At 48.0% G+C, this 19,705-nt stretch overlaps 1 protein-coding gene across 8 annotated transcripts in view; it reads right to left on the bottom strand.

Moving 5' to 3' along the window:
• The window catches only part of LOC138293019 (dimethylaniline monooxygenase [N-oxide-forming] 2-like), a 284,486-nt gene that overhangs the window by 50,879 nt on the left and 213,902 nt on the right, over positions 1-19,705 (bottom strand). The window contains exon 9 of one of the 8 annotated variants that reach the window (XM_069231992.1): positions 7,064-8,099. The exons of the other annotated variants lie outside the window; for them this stretch is intronic. Coding sequence (XP_069088093.1) covers positions 8,096-8,099 — 4 coding nt within the window. The 3' untranslated portion in view covers positions 7,064-8,095. Of the gene's footprint in view, positions 1-7,063; positions 8,100-19,705 lie in introns of those variants that run through there. 8 annotated transcript variants of the gene reach the window in all.

The raw sequence follows: 19,705 nt of genomic DNA, 5'->3' as shown, positions 1-19,705 counted from the left end.
ATGGAGTTATGGCAGACCACTGTCAACAAGGTCAAAGCAGTGGGAAACCATCCACGCATGAGGGATGATATCCGCAAGAGATGGAACGACCTGCGCGGGAAGGTGATGTCCATGGCATCCCGACACAACATTGCGGTCCAGAAGACTGGGGGAGGACCTCCACCAACACCACCCGACTACCCTGACTGGGAGGAAAAGGTACTGGCCATCCTGCACCCTGAGGGCCTCACTGGAGGAATGGGCTTGGGTAAGTCATCTACAATTACCCCATATCCACCACACCTGTAATGCATGCTCCACCCCACCGCTCCAACAGCCACCAGGACCACTACTACACCAAGGCCATAATTACAACATCCAGTCACCCTGCATGGCCACAACTCCACCAACAGGCCCACTTCCCTCCTCCTGTGCACAGCCACCTACCCCCTGCAAGGAATCACAATGGCACTACACCACCCACAATGCACCTCCACATCCCAAGCAAAATGCAATGGCAACCTCACAAAGGCACCCTGCATGGCCCAACAGTGGAAAACCTGCACAAAATAGCCCAGCCCTATGCACCCCATCCGAATTAGCAATTGTAACAGACATGTCCATTCCCCCCAACAGGCACCACCACCCATTCCACCCTGACAGACAGGACAAGGAGTGGCAGTGCCCCACATGGAGACAGAGGCACCACTCAGGACACTGGAGAGGGAACTCAGGACAGTGAGGAATACCCTGGCCCCTCACACAGTCTTGGACTGTCACCATCCAGCAGCCCCATCCAGGACACCACTGACAACCCTAAAACCCAGCCACCAACATCAGGCCAGGGCAACCGGCCCCACAGCTGTGTATTCAGGCCACAGATGGAACACAAGGATAGAGGCCACAGTCACCACATACCAACAGGCAGGAAGACAATGGTACCACCAGACCTGTGCAGGGGACACAGGCACAGGGGGATAGGCCTAGTGGAGGGCATCACTGGCCCGGGGGGGAAGCCACAGGATGGATGCTGCAGGCCAGGACATGATCTCTGAGGTCCTGGGAGCATACCACCATACCCAGGACAGGATGGGCCAGATTGTGGCCACCTTGGAGCAGAGTCAAAGGCTGCAGATAGCCCAACATCAAGAGACCATGGAGCAGTGGAAACTGCTCAGTACCACCATGGCCACCATAGCAGGTGCGCTGCTGCACTGTGTCTCTACCCAGCCTGAGACCCCCACAGACCAGGAAGCCCCTACCACAGATAAAGATATAGACCAGACAGCAACAGCAACTGGACTGGTGCCACCATCTGAGGACACACAGGAGACCAGCACCTCAACCCGTACAGGCCAACACCAGGCACCCAAACGGTCCCTCAGGCCCAGATATGGCACTGGAAAACCTGCCAAGACCAAGGCCCCCTCTAAGAAGTGACTCTGACAAGAACTGTCCCCCAAGTGTGCCACTGAACCACCATCCCCACCGTGCAATGGCAACCCAAAAACTTGTAAATAACATATGGACATATTACCACTGCCAACAATTGCTGAGACCATGGAGCCAATATGGACATCCACCAGTAGCCCACTCCCATCACTGTAAGGAGCACCATGGCATCCCTGACACCAAATAAAACACGTTCACCAATGTTAATGTCCCCTGTCACTTTGTTGAATCAAATCGAAGTGTGCATGCAATTGTCATTTAAATCATTTATTCATACCTTCATTGCATGAGTGGCCCCCCACGCATAACATGGGGTGGTGTCAACAGAAATGTCTAACAAGTTATCCATCATGTCACATGTCACATGCAAACCTGGTCACAGTGAAAATGTCTATAGACCCAACACCCCCATGCAGGATAAGGCATACTGACAGTATGCAGTACAGACAACAACAGCATCAAATAGTACCTCTTAGTCACTAAGTACAGTTGGATCAGTTTGTTCCTGGAGTGTACATCTTCCCCCTCCTCATCATCACCATCACTATCATCCCCTCTCAGAGGAAGCAGGTCTGGATATCCAGCACCCTCTTCCTCCAAGAGGGGAATAGATTTCCTCGCAGCCACGTTGTGTAGCATGCAGCAGACCACCACTATTCTACACACCTTCTCAGGGTCATAGGCCAGGGATCCCCAGAAATATGTAGGCAATGGAATCTCGCCTTCAGGAGACCTATAGCTCTATCACCCTCTATCACCCTCCTAGTATGTCCATGGGCCTCATTGTAGTTCCTCTCAGCATCTGTTTTAGGATTCCTCACTGGTGTCAGGAGCCATTGCATGTCGGGGTAGCCAGAATCACCTGCAGAAGTGGGCAAAACAGGACTGTCACTGACAACCCTCAGTTTGCGACAGCCTGGCTGTCAGCTATGTGCCAAAAAGTGTCAGACACACTTACCTATGATCCATCCTCTGTCCCCTTGTAGTTGTTCCATCATGTGTGGCACACTGCTGTTCCTCAGCACAAAGGAATCATGGACTGATCCAGGGAACATGGCATTCACATGTGAGATGTACTGGTCTGCAGTACACACCAATTGAATGTTCATGGAGTGAACGTTCTTCCTGTTTCCATACACCTGTTCCCTTACTCTTGGGGGGATGAGAGCTATGTGGGTGCCATTGATTGCACCTATCACATGGGGAATGTTGGCAAACGCATAAAAGTCTGACTTGATGGCAGGGAGTTCAGCACTTTGGGGAATCCTCACATAGGACTGCAGGTGTTGTACAAATGCATTCAGGAATCTGGATAGTATGAGGCTAAACACTGGCTGTGAAAAACCTGCACCCATGCCCACAGTCACCTGAAATGAGCCCGTGGCCAGGAAATGGAGTGTGGAGAGCACTTGCCCTTCAGTGGGGATGGCATGCTGATTCCGATTAGCCGGTCTCAGTGCTGGATCCAGTAATGCACAAAGTTCATGAATAGCAGCACGAGTGAGTCTGTAATTGATAATGATGTGACGCTCCACCATGGTCCCCAAATCAACATGTGTTCTGTACACCAATGGGGCCCTCCCTCGCCACATGGGTCTGTACTTAGAAGGAGTGGAGATCACATGTGAGGAACACACCTTCATCTGCTCAACATGTTGAATATTCAACACTGCTGGCATACAAGTCGATGGCACAAATGCATTGTAGGATGTTAAACTGGAGTGACATGTCCTCAATGATACATCTGCACTGTTGTGGTGAGTAAATGTATATGTGTTCATGTGTTTGGGGGCTGGGGACAATAGGGCCTGCATGGGGCCAATGAGAATTGAATAACTGCGTAGTAATGTACAAAATGTCTGCCCCCCAGTAAACAAGATATGTTCTAGTGGAAGTGACATCATACCGCTAGTGGTTGTCGTAATGGCGTAAGGCGGTGTTCACCACCGTGCAACTATTCAATTGTTAACATGGTTGTCAATGGGGAATATGAGCCTACCATGATCGTCGCCGGCGGTGACGGTGCACACTGCCGCAGAGCGTATACCATCTGGTCACCCCAACTTCACCTGACTCCTGGATTACGTACATGCAGGTACTTCACTGAGTGTGCTGCTGTGTCCTGACTCAGGTCCTGGTATATGGCACGAGTGGCAGGGGAAAGGGCCCCGGCCTTCACCATGGAGGAACTGGACAAACTGGTGGACGGGGTCCTACTCCTGTACGCCAAGCTCTATGGTCGTCCAGAGGTACAGGTGAGTAGGCAGTTTGGGGGGCATGGATGTGTTTAATTGTGGTAGATGGCTGTAAATGTGTGCACGGTTTGACACTGTACAATCGTAGAATTAATGACATGCTACTTGTGTTTGGTCCTGTTATGCTGTTGTAAGTGTCTGTCCCATAGGGGACGTATAGCCAGCTGTATCTAATGGGCATTGTCTGACCTCTGTGTTACCTTTTCTGTGTCCCATATAGGTCAGCGCCCATCAGAAGAGGGGACTCTAGCAGGCCATCGCCAGGGAGGTGCAGACCCTAGGGGTCTACAACCGGTGGAGCACCCACTGCAGGAAGCGGTGGGAGGACCTGCAGCGCTGGGTGAGGAAGACCTGTGAGGCCCTGCTGGGGAAGTCCTCCTAACGAGGAAAGGGGGCCCATAGGGCACTGACCTCCCTAATGCGCCGCATTCTGGCAGTGGCGTATCTGGACTTGGATGGGCGCTTGAAGGCTGCACAGCAGACACAAGGGGGTGAGTACAGAAACCATTGTATGCCACCTTGATGGATGTGTGAGGGTGCTGTAGTATGTATGCTGTCTAGTGGCAGGGACTCTGACTGTTGTCATTTTACATATTGGCCCCCATGGGAAGTTAGATTGTAAGGGACAGGTCTGCAGTACTTCAGATCCTTCTGTGATGTTGGAAATGGCTGTAGAGCAGAGTTGTGGCCACTAGTCAGGGGCATAGCCATGTGTACAGTGGTAGGTGCTGCATGGTGGTATATTTGCAGGGTGGGAGAATGTGTGAAGCAGTTATGTACCTCCATTCAGCTATTTACAAGTGTCTCTCCTGTTTTGTCTCCACATCCCTGTTCTCTTGTGTTGTCTGCATACATCAGCATTATCTGGCGAGGGAGGAATGGCACCGGCGAGTGGGGATGCGGCGGCCCACGGTTCCACAGAGGCAGAGTCGACCGAAGGCAAAGGGACCAGTGGATTGGCGGGCGAGGGGAGTACCACGGGGGAGGCAACTACCACTGGAGGTAGTGACTCTGATACCTCCTCTGATGGAAGCTCCCTGGTGGTGGCAGACCCTAGTGGGCCCGCCCATTCTGTGTCATCTTCTGACACCCTGATACCATCTCCGCCCTCCCAGTTGCTCCCCACCCAGTTGCTCGTGCCCACTCACCCAGAAGTGTGGGCGTCTCCTTCGCACCAGGCACCTCATCCCCTGCCCCAGTCAGCCCTGCTGCCCTCACGGAGGAGGCTATTGACCTCCTGAGGACCATCAATGTAGGGCAGACAACCATCGTCAATGCCATCCAGGGGCTAACAGACCAGGTGCAGCAGACCAATGCGTACTGGAATGGCATTCACGGTGCCGTGTCTGGACTACAGAGATCTTTTCAGGCTCTGGCCTCCTCTTTGACCGCAGCCAGTGTCCCTGGTCTATCCGTCCCCCCTCCAACCACCTCTACCCCTTCCAGCACCCCACTCCCTTCACCCGTCCCAAGCACACATTCTGACAGCCATGCACACACCTCAGCACACAAGAAGAACACTGAAAAACACAAGCACCACACTTCCCACCACAGGCATACACACAGCCAACATACAAATGCACACATACCAACATCCACTTCCCCCAGTGGGTCCACCTCTTCTGCCTCCCTGTCTGTCACCTCTACATGCACACTCACAAGCACTGCACCCTCATTCACTGTTGCTGACCCCATTTTGGCAGTCACCACAACATCAGACATCCAGTCATGCACCCCAAACACCACACCTGCACTCACGACAACGACTTTGAGTAACACATGCAGCACACTCACCAAACTTGCAGACACACAGACAACATCCATTTACACTGGCAGCCTGTCTTGTCCCACTGTGTCCACCCCACCTCCTCCCAAGACACTCAAACGTTTCCAGACACCCACCCAACACACATCCACCACACCTCAGCATACTGTACAGTCACCTGCATCCACGTCATGCACACCTACACCTGACAAGACCACTCCCTCTACCTCCACTCCCACACCTTCCTCCAGGTCCACCCTGGTTGCCCCTAAAAAACGTTTCCTATCCCATGTTGACCTATTTGAACCCACTGGCCCACCCCGTCTCATCCCTAAACGTGCCCACCTCATTGGCTTGTCCACTCCTCCCATGTCACATCCCACCCCTGTTCACCCTTCCCATTCCAGGCTACCGCCCCTGTGAGCAAGAGACCCCATGCTGGCCCAGGTACATCTGCTGCACCCCAGTCCAAGGCTGCTCCACCACCTTCAAAGGCCAGACCCAAGCCCCCTCCACCTCCCAAACGTAAGCCCGCCCCCCCTCCCAGACGTAAGTCCCCAACCCGCCACCACCTGCCCCTGAGGTACCTGGATGCCCCATTGATGCCCCTTTATGGTGGAGTACCATTTGCACTTGTGGGAGTCAAGTTGGGGCCGTTTGGGCCCATCGGACTTTGGACTATGGACTAGCCATTGGCCTTCTGTTGCTCCTGGAGCTTAATAAAAGTTTGTGTGGCCAGTGTTGGTTTTGGCACACTCTGGAACTGTGGTTCATCGTTTCTTTGTGGGGGTGTTGTGCACATGTGTGTACTCTGGGCAGGTTGTCTTGGCCTTGTGTCGGGTAAGTACCTCTTGTTCAGGTGTGTATGGCTTATGCTGTGGTGAGGGGTTGTGGGTGCATTGTGGAGTGGGTGGGTATGTAACTGTGCCCTTTCTTCCCTTGTTTAGTAGATTGCAGTACTTACCGTTGTCGTCTTCGTCGGAGATCTCGTTTGTGGAGGTATATGGCAAGGCTGCTGTGAGGGCTTTGACTGATGGCAAACCCTTACCAAAAGTATATCCTACAAAATATTCCTACCACTTAAGTGCCCAAAACATTGCATTCTCAAAAATACCAGGGGTGGTGATCGTGTGATCCCCAACCAGGACCAGAGCATGAGGGGGCTGCGTCTGCCCATGCCAGTCTGGCTGCTACTATCTCATTATTGCAAAAAGGCTATTGGTGGCCAGGTCTATACAAACAGACCAAACAGTATGTCCTTTGCTGTGACATCTGTCAGCAAATTAAAGGGTGTACCCTCAAACCATCAAACTCCCACAACAGACACCTCTCTTGGTTTACAACAAACCACTTCAATGTTTGTGAAAAAAAAATGGGTAGTAGAGGAATATTCCTTGCACCTCCAGGTACAAGGAATTCTAGTAGTGTAGTGGGAAATGTCAACACCAAGGCAAACAGTTTTTATGGTGCTGGTCAGGTAAGAAAGCCCAACTACCCACAGCTAATACATTGTTGATCCCATAGGAACCAATACAGATAATTAAACACAAAATACCCAGCGCACACTTGTATTTCAACTCCCTTTACAGTATGGATGCTTAGAAGAGTAGGTAAAACCAAAATTCTTTTATTGGCATTCTGTATTAATCCTCAACCGGGAGGATATTTCGTCACCGATGTGACTTTTTCAAGGCTACAAGAAGTACATAAGAATATCAAATTGTAATGTTTCCACGATGACCGGGATATGTACAAAAAACAAAAGGGTATCTAGAAACAACAGCTCCTGTACATGTGCCAAAGGCTGGTGATAGTGCCAATGTGACGAAAGTCCAAAATCACATGCACAGACAGAAAACCTAGCACCAAGCTCCATGTAGATCCAAAAGAAATTGTGCAAGACAGTGTATAAGGACGCAGTGTACATTTTGGCACATTAGCAACCCTTGTAAACATCAAAGTGATACCACCAACGGTGAGAAGATGATAAAGAAATGAATAGTGAAAGACCCATCCGTGATTGTGATTACCACAGAACAGTTTTAAAGCGAATCCAACCTAATAGTTGTATTCTGGAAGCAGCAATAAAGGCTTGAATGAAACAGGTCATCTAGCAAAAATCTATGGATATCACACCTAAAAACGCAGTCCTAAGAGTCTGGAGAAAAAGAGGTAAGGAAAATGTCAAGCATGGGCAGAGTAGTAAAATACACCCGGATACTCCATAGGCGAAAAAAGTAATGAAACCCACTAATGAGCAATGAGTAGCCAGATCGTCTTGTCTTGATTGTGTCAAGGGTCCACAAACATATTCAATGAAAACCAGTGAATGTATCAAAAAGGGATCATGGGGTGATTTCATATTCACCTAGTTAAACAAAGAAGTCGATAAATACTGTGGAACATTCCCCGAACAAGCTAGATAACAAAGTGACCATTAGTATCAACAAAGTAAAGAATCCACAAAATTGTGATGGAAGGAAATGGGACAGCTAACCCCAAAGTCAATAAAAGGTATGTAGACGACAACCACATGTAACAAAATATGGTGAGATGAGAGAAAACTTGCAAATCGTAGATGTAACAGAATGGTATGCAGTAGGAGGGAAAGGCAAACCGCCGATCACAGCTGTAAAACGACCCATCATCTAAAACAAAAAAATTGCACAGATTAACAGAATGGTGAGACACAAGCGCTACACGTAAACCTACCCCAAAGTAAGTCTGAGCAGTAAGTGTTCCTAACAGAATGCAACGTTTCAATTAACAAACCGTGATAAGTCTGTAAACTGTTACAAACATAAAGCACAAAGAAAACCATAAGCAAACAGTATGGAACTACAAACGTGAGCAGTCAGAGAAGCCATACAGGTATACACCACATTAAGATAAGGGTTAACATTTGAAAGGTTCCTACCTGTATAATTCAATGTGTGTACCTGGACCATTGTGGTCCCCTACAATCTGATGATGCATGCATCTTAGTCACTGTTGACTCATGTTCCAGATTCCTATGGCTATGGCCACAATGATCGTCTGACGCTCAAACTGTTATTAAAGATATGCAAGTCTTCACTAGGATATACTGTATGCTGTTGCAGCATTCCACTCAGACTGGGGCCCTTCTTTTGCCTCCAGGGCATTCAGAGACACCATGGCAACAATGGGTGTTCAACTGCATTTCTCGTCTCCATATCATCCCAACGGAAATGGCATTGTGGGGCAGAAAATTTAGCAATCCTTAACAGAAAGAGTATTAGGTACAGATCGTAGTTGGCTACACCACCTGTATGGAGTCCAGTCCAGAGAGCACTAAAAAATCTGCCCATAATGTCTTTGGGAGGACGTAACCCATATGAAGTCCTGTTTGGGATACCTATGTATGTCCCAGATCTTGATGGCTCTGGTGCGGTGGTGGAAGAAACACTTTTTGACAAAAATTAACATGTCACTGTCTTGCAGGAATTACAACAGTTCTGTGATGAAAACTCATCTGCACTTGCCACTACCTTGAGTAGGAAGGATTTTGCCAACAACATCCACCGGCTAGATTTCTAAAGTTGGGGATCTAGTATGTGAAAAAATTGATGTAAAGAAGGAATTTGGCCCATCGTATAGAGCACCTGTTTTAGCTTTGGCCATTATCTTCCTGAACTATCTGCTGTTGAACTGGTGGATGAGGTTTTGAAATCTTACCTATTCTCACATAAGATCTGAAGAGACATGTACTTTGTGAACATTTCAGCTGTTCCAATACCTGATGGGATTGTTTGGGATAAAGTATGATTCGATATCCTTGGCCCTTCATAAATGATTAAAATGTAATATGTATTTAAAGTATCTATGAATTATATTATACCACAAGGAGCTGTGTCTGATTACTGGGATGTAAAAACTGTTAATTCTATGCTTTCTGAGTTTGAATATTATACTGGATTTGAAAGTGAAGATGTTTATATGACAATTGCAAATTATGGGGAAATGTTTTGCTATTGCCATTATAGACTTTTTTTTGCATAGAGCCAGTATCCCGAGAACAGTTTATAATTACACACAATGGGAACACTGCCTGACCCCACCAGTGTGAAGTTCAAAAACATATGTAGAAAATATTTCATATTTCTCTGGGCATGATGTTAAAAATGCTGAGTTGTATTATTTTAAATTGACACCTTCAAAATAATGGACAAAGTTGTTAACTGACACACCATTGATTATTCTGATTCCTTTGTTTCCCAGTTGGCTATAGAAGGCTATGAATGTTGGATGAAGTCCATTGACTTAAAACATGTGTGGGGAACAAGAGATTGGCAAGTACAGGGTAGGGAAACTTTATTTAGAGCATGCCTTATTCCATTATAAATTATATTTCTTAATTAAACTGTACAACAAACAAGTTACTCAGGCTTACTGAAAATTAAAGAGTTGAGTGCAACTAGTATTCCCTCACAGGCTACATTTGACAAATGGCAAAAGAGTTTAAATGTCACTGAAGATCAGCTCAATGGATGGGTTGAGAACAGCACCTTTAATTCAACACTTTCAAGTCCCAACGGGTGGTTATTGTGGCCAGTGGACACAAATGGTTGCCATACATGATTTGTTAACTTCATATGGGGTTTTAGAGCGAGCAGACCTGACCCTCGTTACATCACCACACAACACTCTGGTATTGTCATTACATATAGCGTGGGTAAACTATGTCATCAATGTTTACAATCTTCCATTTTAACAGCCGTTAAAGAACACTTTAGACTCCTGTCAGACAATGTAGACTTACAGGATTTCCTGTTAGGTCCTAGGAAACCATGCGCAAAACATTTCTTGTATGTAATAAACAATGACATTTTGAAGCTTTCCCTAAAGGAGGCTGCTGCCCGGATAAGCCAAATAGATCAGGAAAACGTACGGAAACCTCTAGCCATTGTTCATAATGGTATCAACACACTGGTCAACCACATTTACTTACTAAACAACAATGGACACAACAAATTATGGCTAATAAAGAAGCAACTTATGTCATGCTTAACATCGAGAAGTTAGAAAAGTTGCATTTTACTGTGGCAGAAATTCCATCAGCAGTGTGGGTAATACATGGAGTAATGAATCTGCCCATTTCAACATTCCATTTACTTTGTGTTTGAAGCACCATCCAATAGGCAAATTTGAGTGGTTGGGAGACAGTTACATTCACAAGGCGTGGGAGTTCCCCTTTTCATCCAAATGTTTCAATGTTGCAAGGACGGTCTTGCTTAGCAGCAGTGAATGTAAGACTTCTGTGAGCCATTTGAAGATTTGTAAACAGCTGTCCTTGCATTGAGCTTCTAATGCTTCAGTAGTGATCTTAGCTCGTTATTTGCAGGGAATTCCTGTCCCTTAGATTCGCTCAGTATTCCAGGTGCTTTTGAATGGGAATTATGTGATGTTGAGTGATGAAGGCTGCTATGGTATGAAGGCCAGCTTCGCCTACGTGGTTTTGGTCTCTCAGAATGTGACTTGTTGCGGAAATGTGATTTTTTTCCCCCTACGTGAGAGATATAAGTAGCAGACATATGACCACATATTGCTACTTCTAATATAAATTTTGACAAACTGAGCAGACTGAAGGTTCTATTGTTTCAAAAACATGTGGCGCTTACATCTGCTCGTGAGACATAGAATCTTCAAGTAGCAGAGTCAACCGCAGAGATGCAGTCCGTATTAAATACTAACTTTCCAAAACATTTCGGTGAACTGAATTGCTGCATATTTAATGTGTCCCACACCAGTGGGATTGTGCACTCTTTTAAGGCGGTTGGCTCCAGTTTTGTTAGCACCTTTCAAACTGTGTTTGGAGTTATATCTTCAGCCATCCACTCACTATTTTCGAGTGTTCTGGGGGGATTTCCCAACAACCTTGGCATTAATTGGCGTTATTCTGCTATTGCTGTTTTTCATGCGCAATGGCTGGCCCATCATAACAAAGAGGAATGATGGAGCTTTCACCAGCCCAACTGTGTCGTGAAAGCATGATGCAGTACTTTGGAGCACCACTTCTGTAAGAACTGGAGTTGAACTGGTCACTGTCTTTAAGGCCAGACCTCAATTGTGTGCAGCCCGTCTATCGATGCTTGTGGTGCTAATTGGAACATGCGCCTTGCTCTGCAGTACATACCTTCTTCGGATGCAAGTCTGATTCTGTTCCCAATGAGGGTTCATTGCCAGACGTACCAATTGAGATGTGGGATGAGTTGGACTTTTCATCTTTGGCGTGGCTTCCCTTAACATTTTGCCTCTGTTTCCTAGGTTGTTGATGTGTGCTGGACTCTGATTATACTGTTTTTGTTACTCTGGGCACTTTACCAGTGCTAACCAGTGCTAAAGTGCAAGTGCTCCTTTACAAAATATATATGTAATTGGCTTATCCATGATTGGCATATTTGACTTACTAGTAAGTCCTTTGTAAAGTGCACTAGAGGTGCCAGGGCCTGTAAATAGAATGCTACTAGTGGGCCTGCAGCACTGGTTGTGCCACCCACATAAGTAGCTCTGTAATCATGTCTCAGACCTGCCATGCAGTGTCTGTGTGTGCAGTTTTAACTGTAAATTCCACTTGGCAAGTGTATCCACTTGCCAGGCCTAAACCTTCCCTTTTCTTACATGTAAGACACTCCTAAGGTAGACCCTAGGTAGCCCCAAGGGCAGGGTGCAGTGTATGGTTAAGGTAGGACATATAGGGCTTCATTACAACCCTGGAGGTCAAAGACCGCCAGGGCTGTTCTGGAGGTTGCACCGCCAACACGCTGGCGGTGCAAACCCGCACATTACGACCGCAGCGGAAGCAATCCTCCAGGGCAGCGCTTCTTGCAGCGCTGCCGAGGGGATTACAAGTCCCCCTCCCGCCAGCCTTTTCATGGCACTAGGAACCGCCATGAAAAGGCTGGAGGAAAGGGGAGTCGCGGGGCCCCCTGGCACAGCCCCATGAAGCTTTTCACTGTCTGCATAGCAGACAGTGAAAAGCAAGACGGGTACAAATGCACCTGTCGCACTGCCGCAACACCGCCGGCTCCATTTGGAGCCGGCTCCTATGTTGCGGCCGTCATCCCCGCTGGCCCAGCGGGGATGTCGAAATGGCCACCGCGGGAATTCGGCTGCATTGGCGGCCGCGCAGCGGTCACAACTTGGCGGGCGGCAGTTGCAGCCCACCAAAGTTGTAATCAGGGCCATAGTAATGTGTTGTATATGTCCTGACAATGAAATATTGCTAAATTTGTTTTTCTCTGTTGCAAGGCCTGTCCCTCTCATAGGTTCACATGGGACCTACCTTTAAATCAAATTAAAGTGTAGATTCCCTTTGGGAGCGGATAGATATGTGGGGTTTGGGGTCTCTGAGCTCACAATTCAAAAATACATCCTTTAGTAAAGTTGATTTTAAGATTGTGTGTTTGAAAATGCCACTTTTAGAAAGTGAGCATTTTCTTGCTTATACCATTTCTGTGACTCTGCCTGGGTCAGTTTGACAGTTGGGCTGGTTGCACCTCACACTAGACAGTGACACACAGGGAGCTGGGGTGTAGTCTGCATTTCCTGATGAGCCATCTGTGCTAGTAGGGAGGAGAGGAGTGGTCACTCACACCTGAAAGGGCTGTGCCTGTCCTCACACAATTCAGTCTCCAACCCCCTGGTGAGTGTATGGGGCCTGGCCTGGGCAAGGCAGGATATCACATTCAAAAGAGACTTTACTTTGAAGTAGGGCTACTTCAAAGGAGAAATTGGGTATAAAAAGTGCACCCAAAACCTCAGACTTTGGAACACTTCTGGAAACCAAGAGGAACCTCTACCTGGAGAAGAGCTGCCCTGCCTGTGACTGTGCTTTGCGGAGCTATCCTGCAGTTGCTGCCTCTGCCAGAGTAAGAGGGTAAAGACTGGACTTTGTGTGCCTTCCATCTTGAGAAGAACACTCCAAGGGCTTGATTTAGAGCTTGCCTCCTGTTGTTCGAAGTCTCAGGACAGCAAAGACTTCTCTCTGCCAGCACCTGGAGTCTCTGGAGAGACTCCTACTCTGCCCTGTGGTGCCCATCCAGTTCCTGAGACCCTGAAAGGAGAAGCTGTTAGCATAAGAGGAAGAAATCCACGTACAGGGCGCCATGCAGGGAAAAGATCGACGAGACTGTGATCTGCGTCTGAAGAAACAACGCACCGCCGGCTCCGCGGTTGAAAATCGCAGCTCACCTGTAACGCGACTGAAGAATCGATGCACGGAGCTGGAGAACCGACGCACAGCATCGCTGACAGAGACTGGTGAGATCGTAACCCGCGCTGCGTAGTTTTCGGATCATCGTGCGACTGGATTTCCGACGCAAGTACTGTTGGGAATGTAAAAACAATGCAAGGCCTGCCCGGACCCGAGAGTGCTGACTGGATCGACGCATCGATCTCCTGTGGAGAGAAGAAAAGGCGCGCCCCGACCCAACGAAAGGAGAAATGACGCAAGGTCTCGCTCGTGAGTGAAATCGATGCATCGCAAGCCCTTTCTGACGCACATTCGCCCGTGCGGGGTTATTTTTGACGCACCCAAGGTACATTTTCACGTTAACAGTGTTAGTGTGTGTTTAAAACTACTTAAAGACTCTTTTTGATTTTTAATTGATAACTTGACTTGTGTATTGTTGATTTTTGTCTTTTTGGTCTTGTTTTGTTTATATAAATATTCTCTATTGTTCTAAACCTGTGTTGTGTCATTTTTGTAGTGTTTTCATTAAGTTACTTTGTGTGTTGGTACAAATTCTTTACACCTAGCACTCTGAAGTTAAGCCTACTGCTCTGCCAAGCTACCAAGGGGGTAAGCAAGGGTTAGCTGAGGGTGACTCTCTTTTACCCTGACTAGAGTGAGGGTCCTTGCTTGAACAGGGGGTAACATGACTGTAAACCACAGACCCCATTTCTAACAGGATGCTTCCTATGAGCTGCCCTTCGTGGACCTACTGCCTCCATGTACTTTAACACCTGCCACTGCACAGACTGCTGCCCACTTGGCCTGACCTATGGCTGAGGCGCTGGAACATGTGTGCTCCCTTTCAATTCTTATTGACAAGCTGGTGAACTTATTGCCTGCTGGAGCGGGATCTTTCCTGAATTCCATCACTATTCAGGATACTGGTGATTTTCATCTGGGTTATTATTGACTTTAACATTCAGCCTTAATTTGAGTACTTTTTCTTTAACTTCTAAATTGACGGTTTTTAATTTGGCCTGTCTTACAGCTTGTCCTGCTTATCAACATGGACATTTTATCTCTTTTTATGCACATTTTAGCCTCCTTTAAATGGTAGTTTAGGAGTAGTGATTTTATTGTAGGTTTTTAGGATGGTCCCCGCACTCTTGTACCAACAATGGGGAGGGTGTCATGGGCCACTTTTAGTGCGATGCTTGGATACACTTATTTTAACTAAGGGTCTGCAGCCTGTGTCTTTTTACCTAGTTCATTTTCATTTATTCTTTTTAGGGTTGAGCGCGCGCATGCGCTCTACCCTGTTGTAATATCTCTGTGGGCTTGTCAATCAATCAAAGAAATTTGTAGAGCGCGCTACTCACCCGTGATGGTCTCAAGGTGCTGGGGGGGTGGAAACTGGGGGGAGGAGGGGCAGGGAGGGTCACTGGTCGAACAGCCGCAGCTGGTTTTGCGAAGGTCGGTGGGGAGAGAGTTCCAGGTTTTGGGGGTGAGGTAGGAGAACGACCTGCCTCCTGTGGTGGTGTGCTGGATGCAGGGGACTGTGGCTAGGGCGAGGTTGGCTGATCGGAGGTTGCGTGTGGGAGTGTGGAAGTTTACTCTTTCATTGAGGTAGGTTGGGCCGGTGTTGTGGAGGGATCTGTGTGCGTGGATGAGGATCTTGAATGTGATTCTCTTGTCTATGGGGAGCCAGTGTTGGGGATTTGAGGTGTGGTGAGATTCGTTCGTGTCGGGGGAGGCCAAGGATGAGGCGCGCGGCTGTGTTCTGGATTCTTTTGAGTTTGAGTGTGGTGCCGGCGTAGAGGGCGTTGCCGTAGTGCAGTCTGCTGCTGATGAGTGCGTGGGTGACTGACTTTCTGGTTTCTGGGGGGGATCCATTTGAAGGATTTTTTTAGGATGCGGAGTGTGTGGAAGCAGGAGGAGGTTAAAGCATTGATTTGCTGTGTCATGGAGAGGGAGGGGTCGAGGATGATGCCGAGGTTGCCTGCAGGGGTTGCGGGGGTGGGTGCGGGGTCTAGGGCGGTGGGCCACCAGGAGTCGTCCCATGTGGTTTTGTTGGGGCCGAAGATGATGACTTCGGTCTTGTTTGAGTTGAGCTTGAGATGGTTAGTGGTCATCCAGTTGGCGGTGTCTAGGAGAGCGGCGTGTAGGTTGGTTTTGGCGGTGGTGGGGTTGCGGGTGAGGGGAGGGTAGTGGGTAGTGTTGGAGTGGAAGGGTGGGAGGCGGACTCTCTGGGTTCGGTCGGTGAGGAAGGAGGATTGGCAGTCTAAGGCTTTGTGGCGGATTCCTATGTTGTGGAGGCGTGTGCGGAGTGTGTGGTGGCAGACAGTGTCAAAAGCTGCGGAGAGGTCTAGGAGGATGAGTGCGACGGTCTCACCTTTGTCGACTTTGGTCCTGATGTCGTCAGTGCATGCGATGAGGGCGGTTTCTGTGCTGTGGTTCTTGCGGAACCCATATTGTGAGGGGTCAAGGGTGTTGGTTGCTTCGAGGAAGTGGGATAGGTGAGTGTTGACTAATTTCTCTGCAACCTTGGCGGGGAACGGGAGGAGGGAGAGGGGCGGGAGTTGGAGAGGATCTCCGGGTCGGCTTTTTTTTTTTTTTTAGGAGAGCGGTAATTTCTGCGTGCTTCCAGGGGTCTGGGTAGGTGGCGGAGTCAAAAGAGGAGTTGATTATGTTGCAGAGTATGGGGGCGATGGTAGGGCTAGCTTTGTTGTAGATGCGGTGTGGACAGGGGTCGGAGGGAGAACCGGAGTGGATGGAGTTCATGGTTTTTTCGGTTTCTTCGTGTGTGGTAGGGGTCCATGTAGATAGTGTGGTGGGGGGGTCTTGAGTGGGGGTTGAGTTGGGTGAGAGAGGGGTATGTGTGGTGGGTGTGTGTGATATGAAGCTGTTGTGGATGTCCAGGATTTTGTGGAGGAAGTGGTTGGAAAGGGCGTCACATAGGGGCTGTGTGTGTGGGGGGGGTCTATGTTGCTGGCTTTGGGTTTGGCAAGTTTGTTGATGATGGTGAAGAGTTCTTTGCTGTTTTGGGAGGTGTTGTCAAGGCTTGTCTTGTAGTGATCTCTTTTGGCGGTGCGTATGAGTTGGTGATGGGTGCGAATGTTGGTTTTGAGGGTGGAGAAGTTGTTGAGGAGGGTTCTAGTCTCCATATTTTCTCAGCTTGGCGGCATTTGCGCTTGGAGTCTTGGAGTTCAGGGGTGAACCATGGGGCGTTCTTGATGTTGCGGGTGGTGATGTGTTTTCAGGGGGGTGCTAGTGTGTCTGCGCAGGTAGTGATCCATTTGGAGAGGTTGTGTGCTCCTGCGTTGGGGTCATTGGTGTGGGGGGGGTTATGGGCCAGTTGGGAGTTTAGTCGTTCTGTGGGGATCTTGTCCCACATGCGGTAGGGTGTGGTGTGTTGATGGTAGTGTGTGGGGGGTTTGGTGAAGGAGAAGTAGATGCAGCGGTGGTCTGTCCAGAGGAGTTCGGTGGTGTGGGTGTAGGCTATGTGTTGGCTTGAGGTGAAGATTGCGTCCAGCGTGTGTCCTGCTGAGTGGGTGTGTGCGGTGACCAGTTGTTTGAGTCCGAGGTTGTTGAGGTTGTCTATGAGGGAGGTAGTGTTGTGGTCTTGTGGGTTTTCTAAGTGAAAGTTGAAATCACTGAGGATGATGTAGTCTGTGGAGGGGAGGGCGTACGGGCTGATGCTGTCGGAGATGGTGTCGCAGAAGGCGGGGCGTGGTCCGGGTGATCTGTAGATTAGTGTACCTCTGAGGGTGGAGTTGTTGTTGATGTGGATGAGGAAGTGCATGTGTTCAGTGTTGCCAATAGTGTCTTGGGAGCTGGTGGTGACTTTGATGGTGTCTCTGTGTAGCCACCCCATGTCATGCCCATCACTTTCGTTGGTTCGTGGGCTTGCTTTTTAAAATTTGCTTGATTTTATTAGTGAAAGGCATGCATACGTCATGCCTTTTCCGGTGCTTAGCCCTCCTTGAGCGCACTGGTAAAGTACTGAAAACATACGAGGCTCCATGTTTTTCTTATGGTTTCTGGACTACTTTTTCTTTGTATTTTCTAAGGAGCAGTAGTTGAATGCTTTGCATGACATTGCCCCTGTTACATGGATAACTGCACTTTTGTCGGTACGTTTGACCCGAGTGAACTTCTGTTTCTTCGATGTTTACTGTTCTAGAAACTTGCAAATATCGGTACAATAGTGCGTTATTCTCCCAACCACCCCACAGCAAATGTAAATACAAATGTTTATTTTGGATAGCCCGCTTTTATGTGAAACTGTTTTACTTTTAATTTTCAATTTAGGTGGCAAGAAAAATCTTGTTATGCGTTTACAATGGTAATAGCTCTAACTTGAGAAAATGCAAGACCCATTGCATTGCAAATACTTGTTATTATTTTAACATGGCTTCATTTTAGCAGTGATGTTTTATTATTTTTATCAGCTGCTTTTCCACGCACGGATTGTTATTAGTTACTATTGCACAACATTCTCATCTTGTGCTATATGATAATGTACCAAGTATTGCCTGTCCAAGAGAACATAGTGCACCTCATACAGAAAAGACACATTATCACATCAGGCCAGTTCTTAGAAAACAACATGTTTTATTATGGTAAAAATAAGGTTAGAGGGGACATTCCAGCCAGCCAGCCATCTTATGCTGTACCATGTCATAGCAGCTCTGGTGATCTTGACCTCTTTGCTCCAGCTACTTGGGAGGACTGCTAGCAGACCACAAGCAAACGATCCATGATGATTTTTCAGGTATGGGGCCGGGATTTCCTTTCAGAGACTAGTATGGGCAGACAAGGGCTAACACTGCTATGCTCCTGAAGAAGCTAGAAGTATGGGTTAAAATTTTAGATTCAGTAGTGTGACAGGATGTTGGGACTTTTTATTTGTTTCATGTTCCTGGTCACAATGATAATTGTGTTGTGTTTCATCTTCCTAATTGTTAGAAATGGGGTCTCTGGTTGACTGTCAGGTTACCCCATGTTCAAGCAACGACCCTCACTCTAGTCAGGGTAAAAGAGAATCACCCTAAGCTAAACCCTGCTTACCCCCTTGGAATCTTGGCAGAGCAGTAGGCTTAACTTCAGAGTGCTAGGTGTAAAGTATTTGTACCAACACACACAGTAACTTAATGAAAACACTACAAAATATCACAAAACCAGTTTGGAATAATAGGAAATATTTATCTAAACAAAACAAGACCAAAACGACAAAAATCCGACATACAAAGTCAAGTTATGAATTTTTAAAGATTAAACTCAAAAATAGCGCTTAGAAACACAAAATGCTTCGATGAGGTGTTAACACAGCGTCGTGACAGGGTCGTTCCCAGAAATCCGACACCAGTGGCGCCGGACACAAAGTCGCGTAGACCCCCAAGTACAGTACCTTTGGTGACGAGTGAAAACAAGCCGATGCGTGAAGTCGGGGATCGCGGTGTCTGTGCAAAACGTTAAATCTGCCCACTTCGAGCGGCGTCGGTCACGACGTAGTGCGGCGACTTCCACAGAGTTGCGGACTTCGGTGTGGCTGCAGCGATGTCAGGCCTGTGAAGGTCGTCGCGTTCCAGCAAAGATCACGGAGTCGGGTGCAGGCGGTGTCACCGGATTCAGCAGCGGCGTCGGTCTGAAGTCGATTTCCTTGAATTTCCACCAGCTTTCCTTTCAAGGGCCCAGTGACTGGATAGGGCACCACTTGTGTGAACAGTGGTCTCTCCAGAGACTCCAGGTGCTGGCAGAGAGAAGTCTTTGCTGTCCCTGAGACTTCAAACAGGAGGCAAGCTCTAAATCAAGCCCTTGGAGATTTCTTGGAGATGGAAGGCACACAAAGTCCAGTCTTTGAACTCTTGCTCTGCCAGAAACAGCAACTGCAGGATAGCTCCAAAAAGCACAGTCACAGGCAGGGCAGCACTTCTTCCTCAGTTCTTCAGCTCTTCTCCAGGCAGACGTTCCTCTTGATGTCCAGAAGTGATCTAAAGTCTGTGGTTTTGGGTGCCCTTCTTATACACAATTTCTCCTTTGAAGTAGGCCTATTTCAAA

Source organism: Pleurodeles waltl, chromosome 4_2, assembly GCF_031143425.1.
Source record: "Pleurodeles waltl isolate 20211129_DDA chromosome 4_2, aPleWal1.hap1.20221129, whole genome shotgun sequence".
NCBI classification, from domain to species: domain Eukaryota; kingdom Metazoa; phylum Chordata; class Amphibia; order Caudata; family Salamandridae; genus Pleurodeles; species Pleurodeles waltl.
Note: the sequence above shows the minus strand (reverse complement) of the source record. Positions and strands in the feature narration are given on the sequence as shown.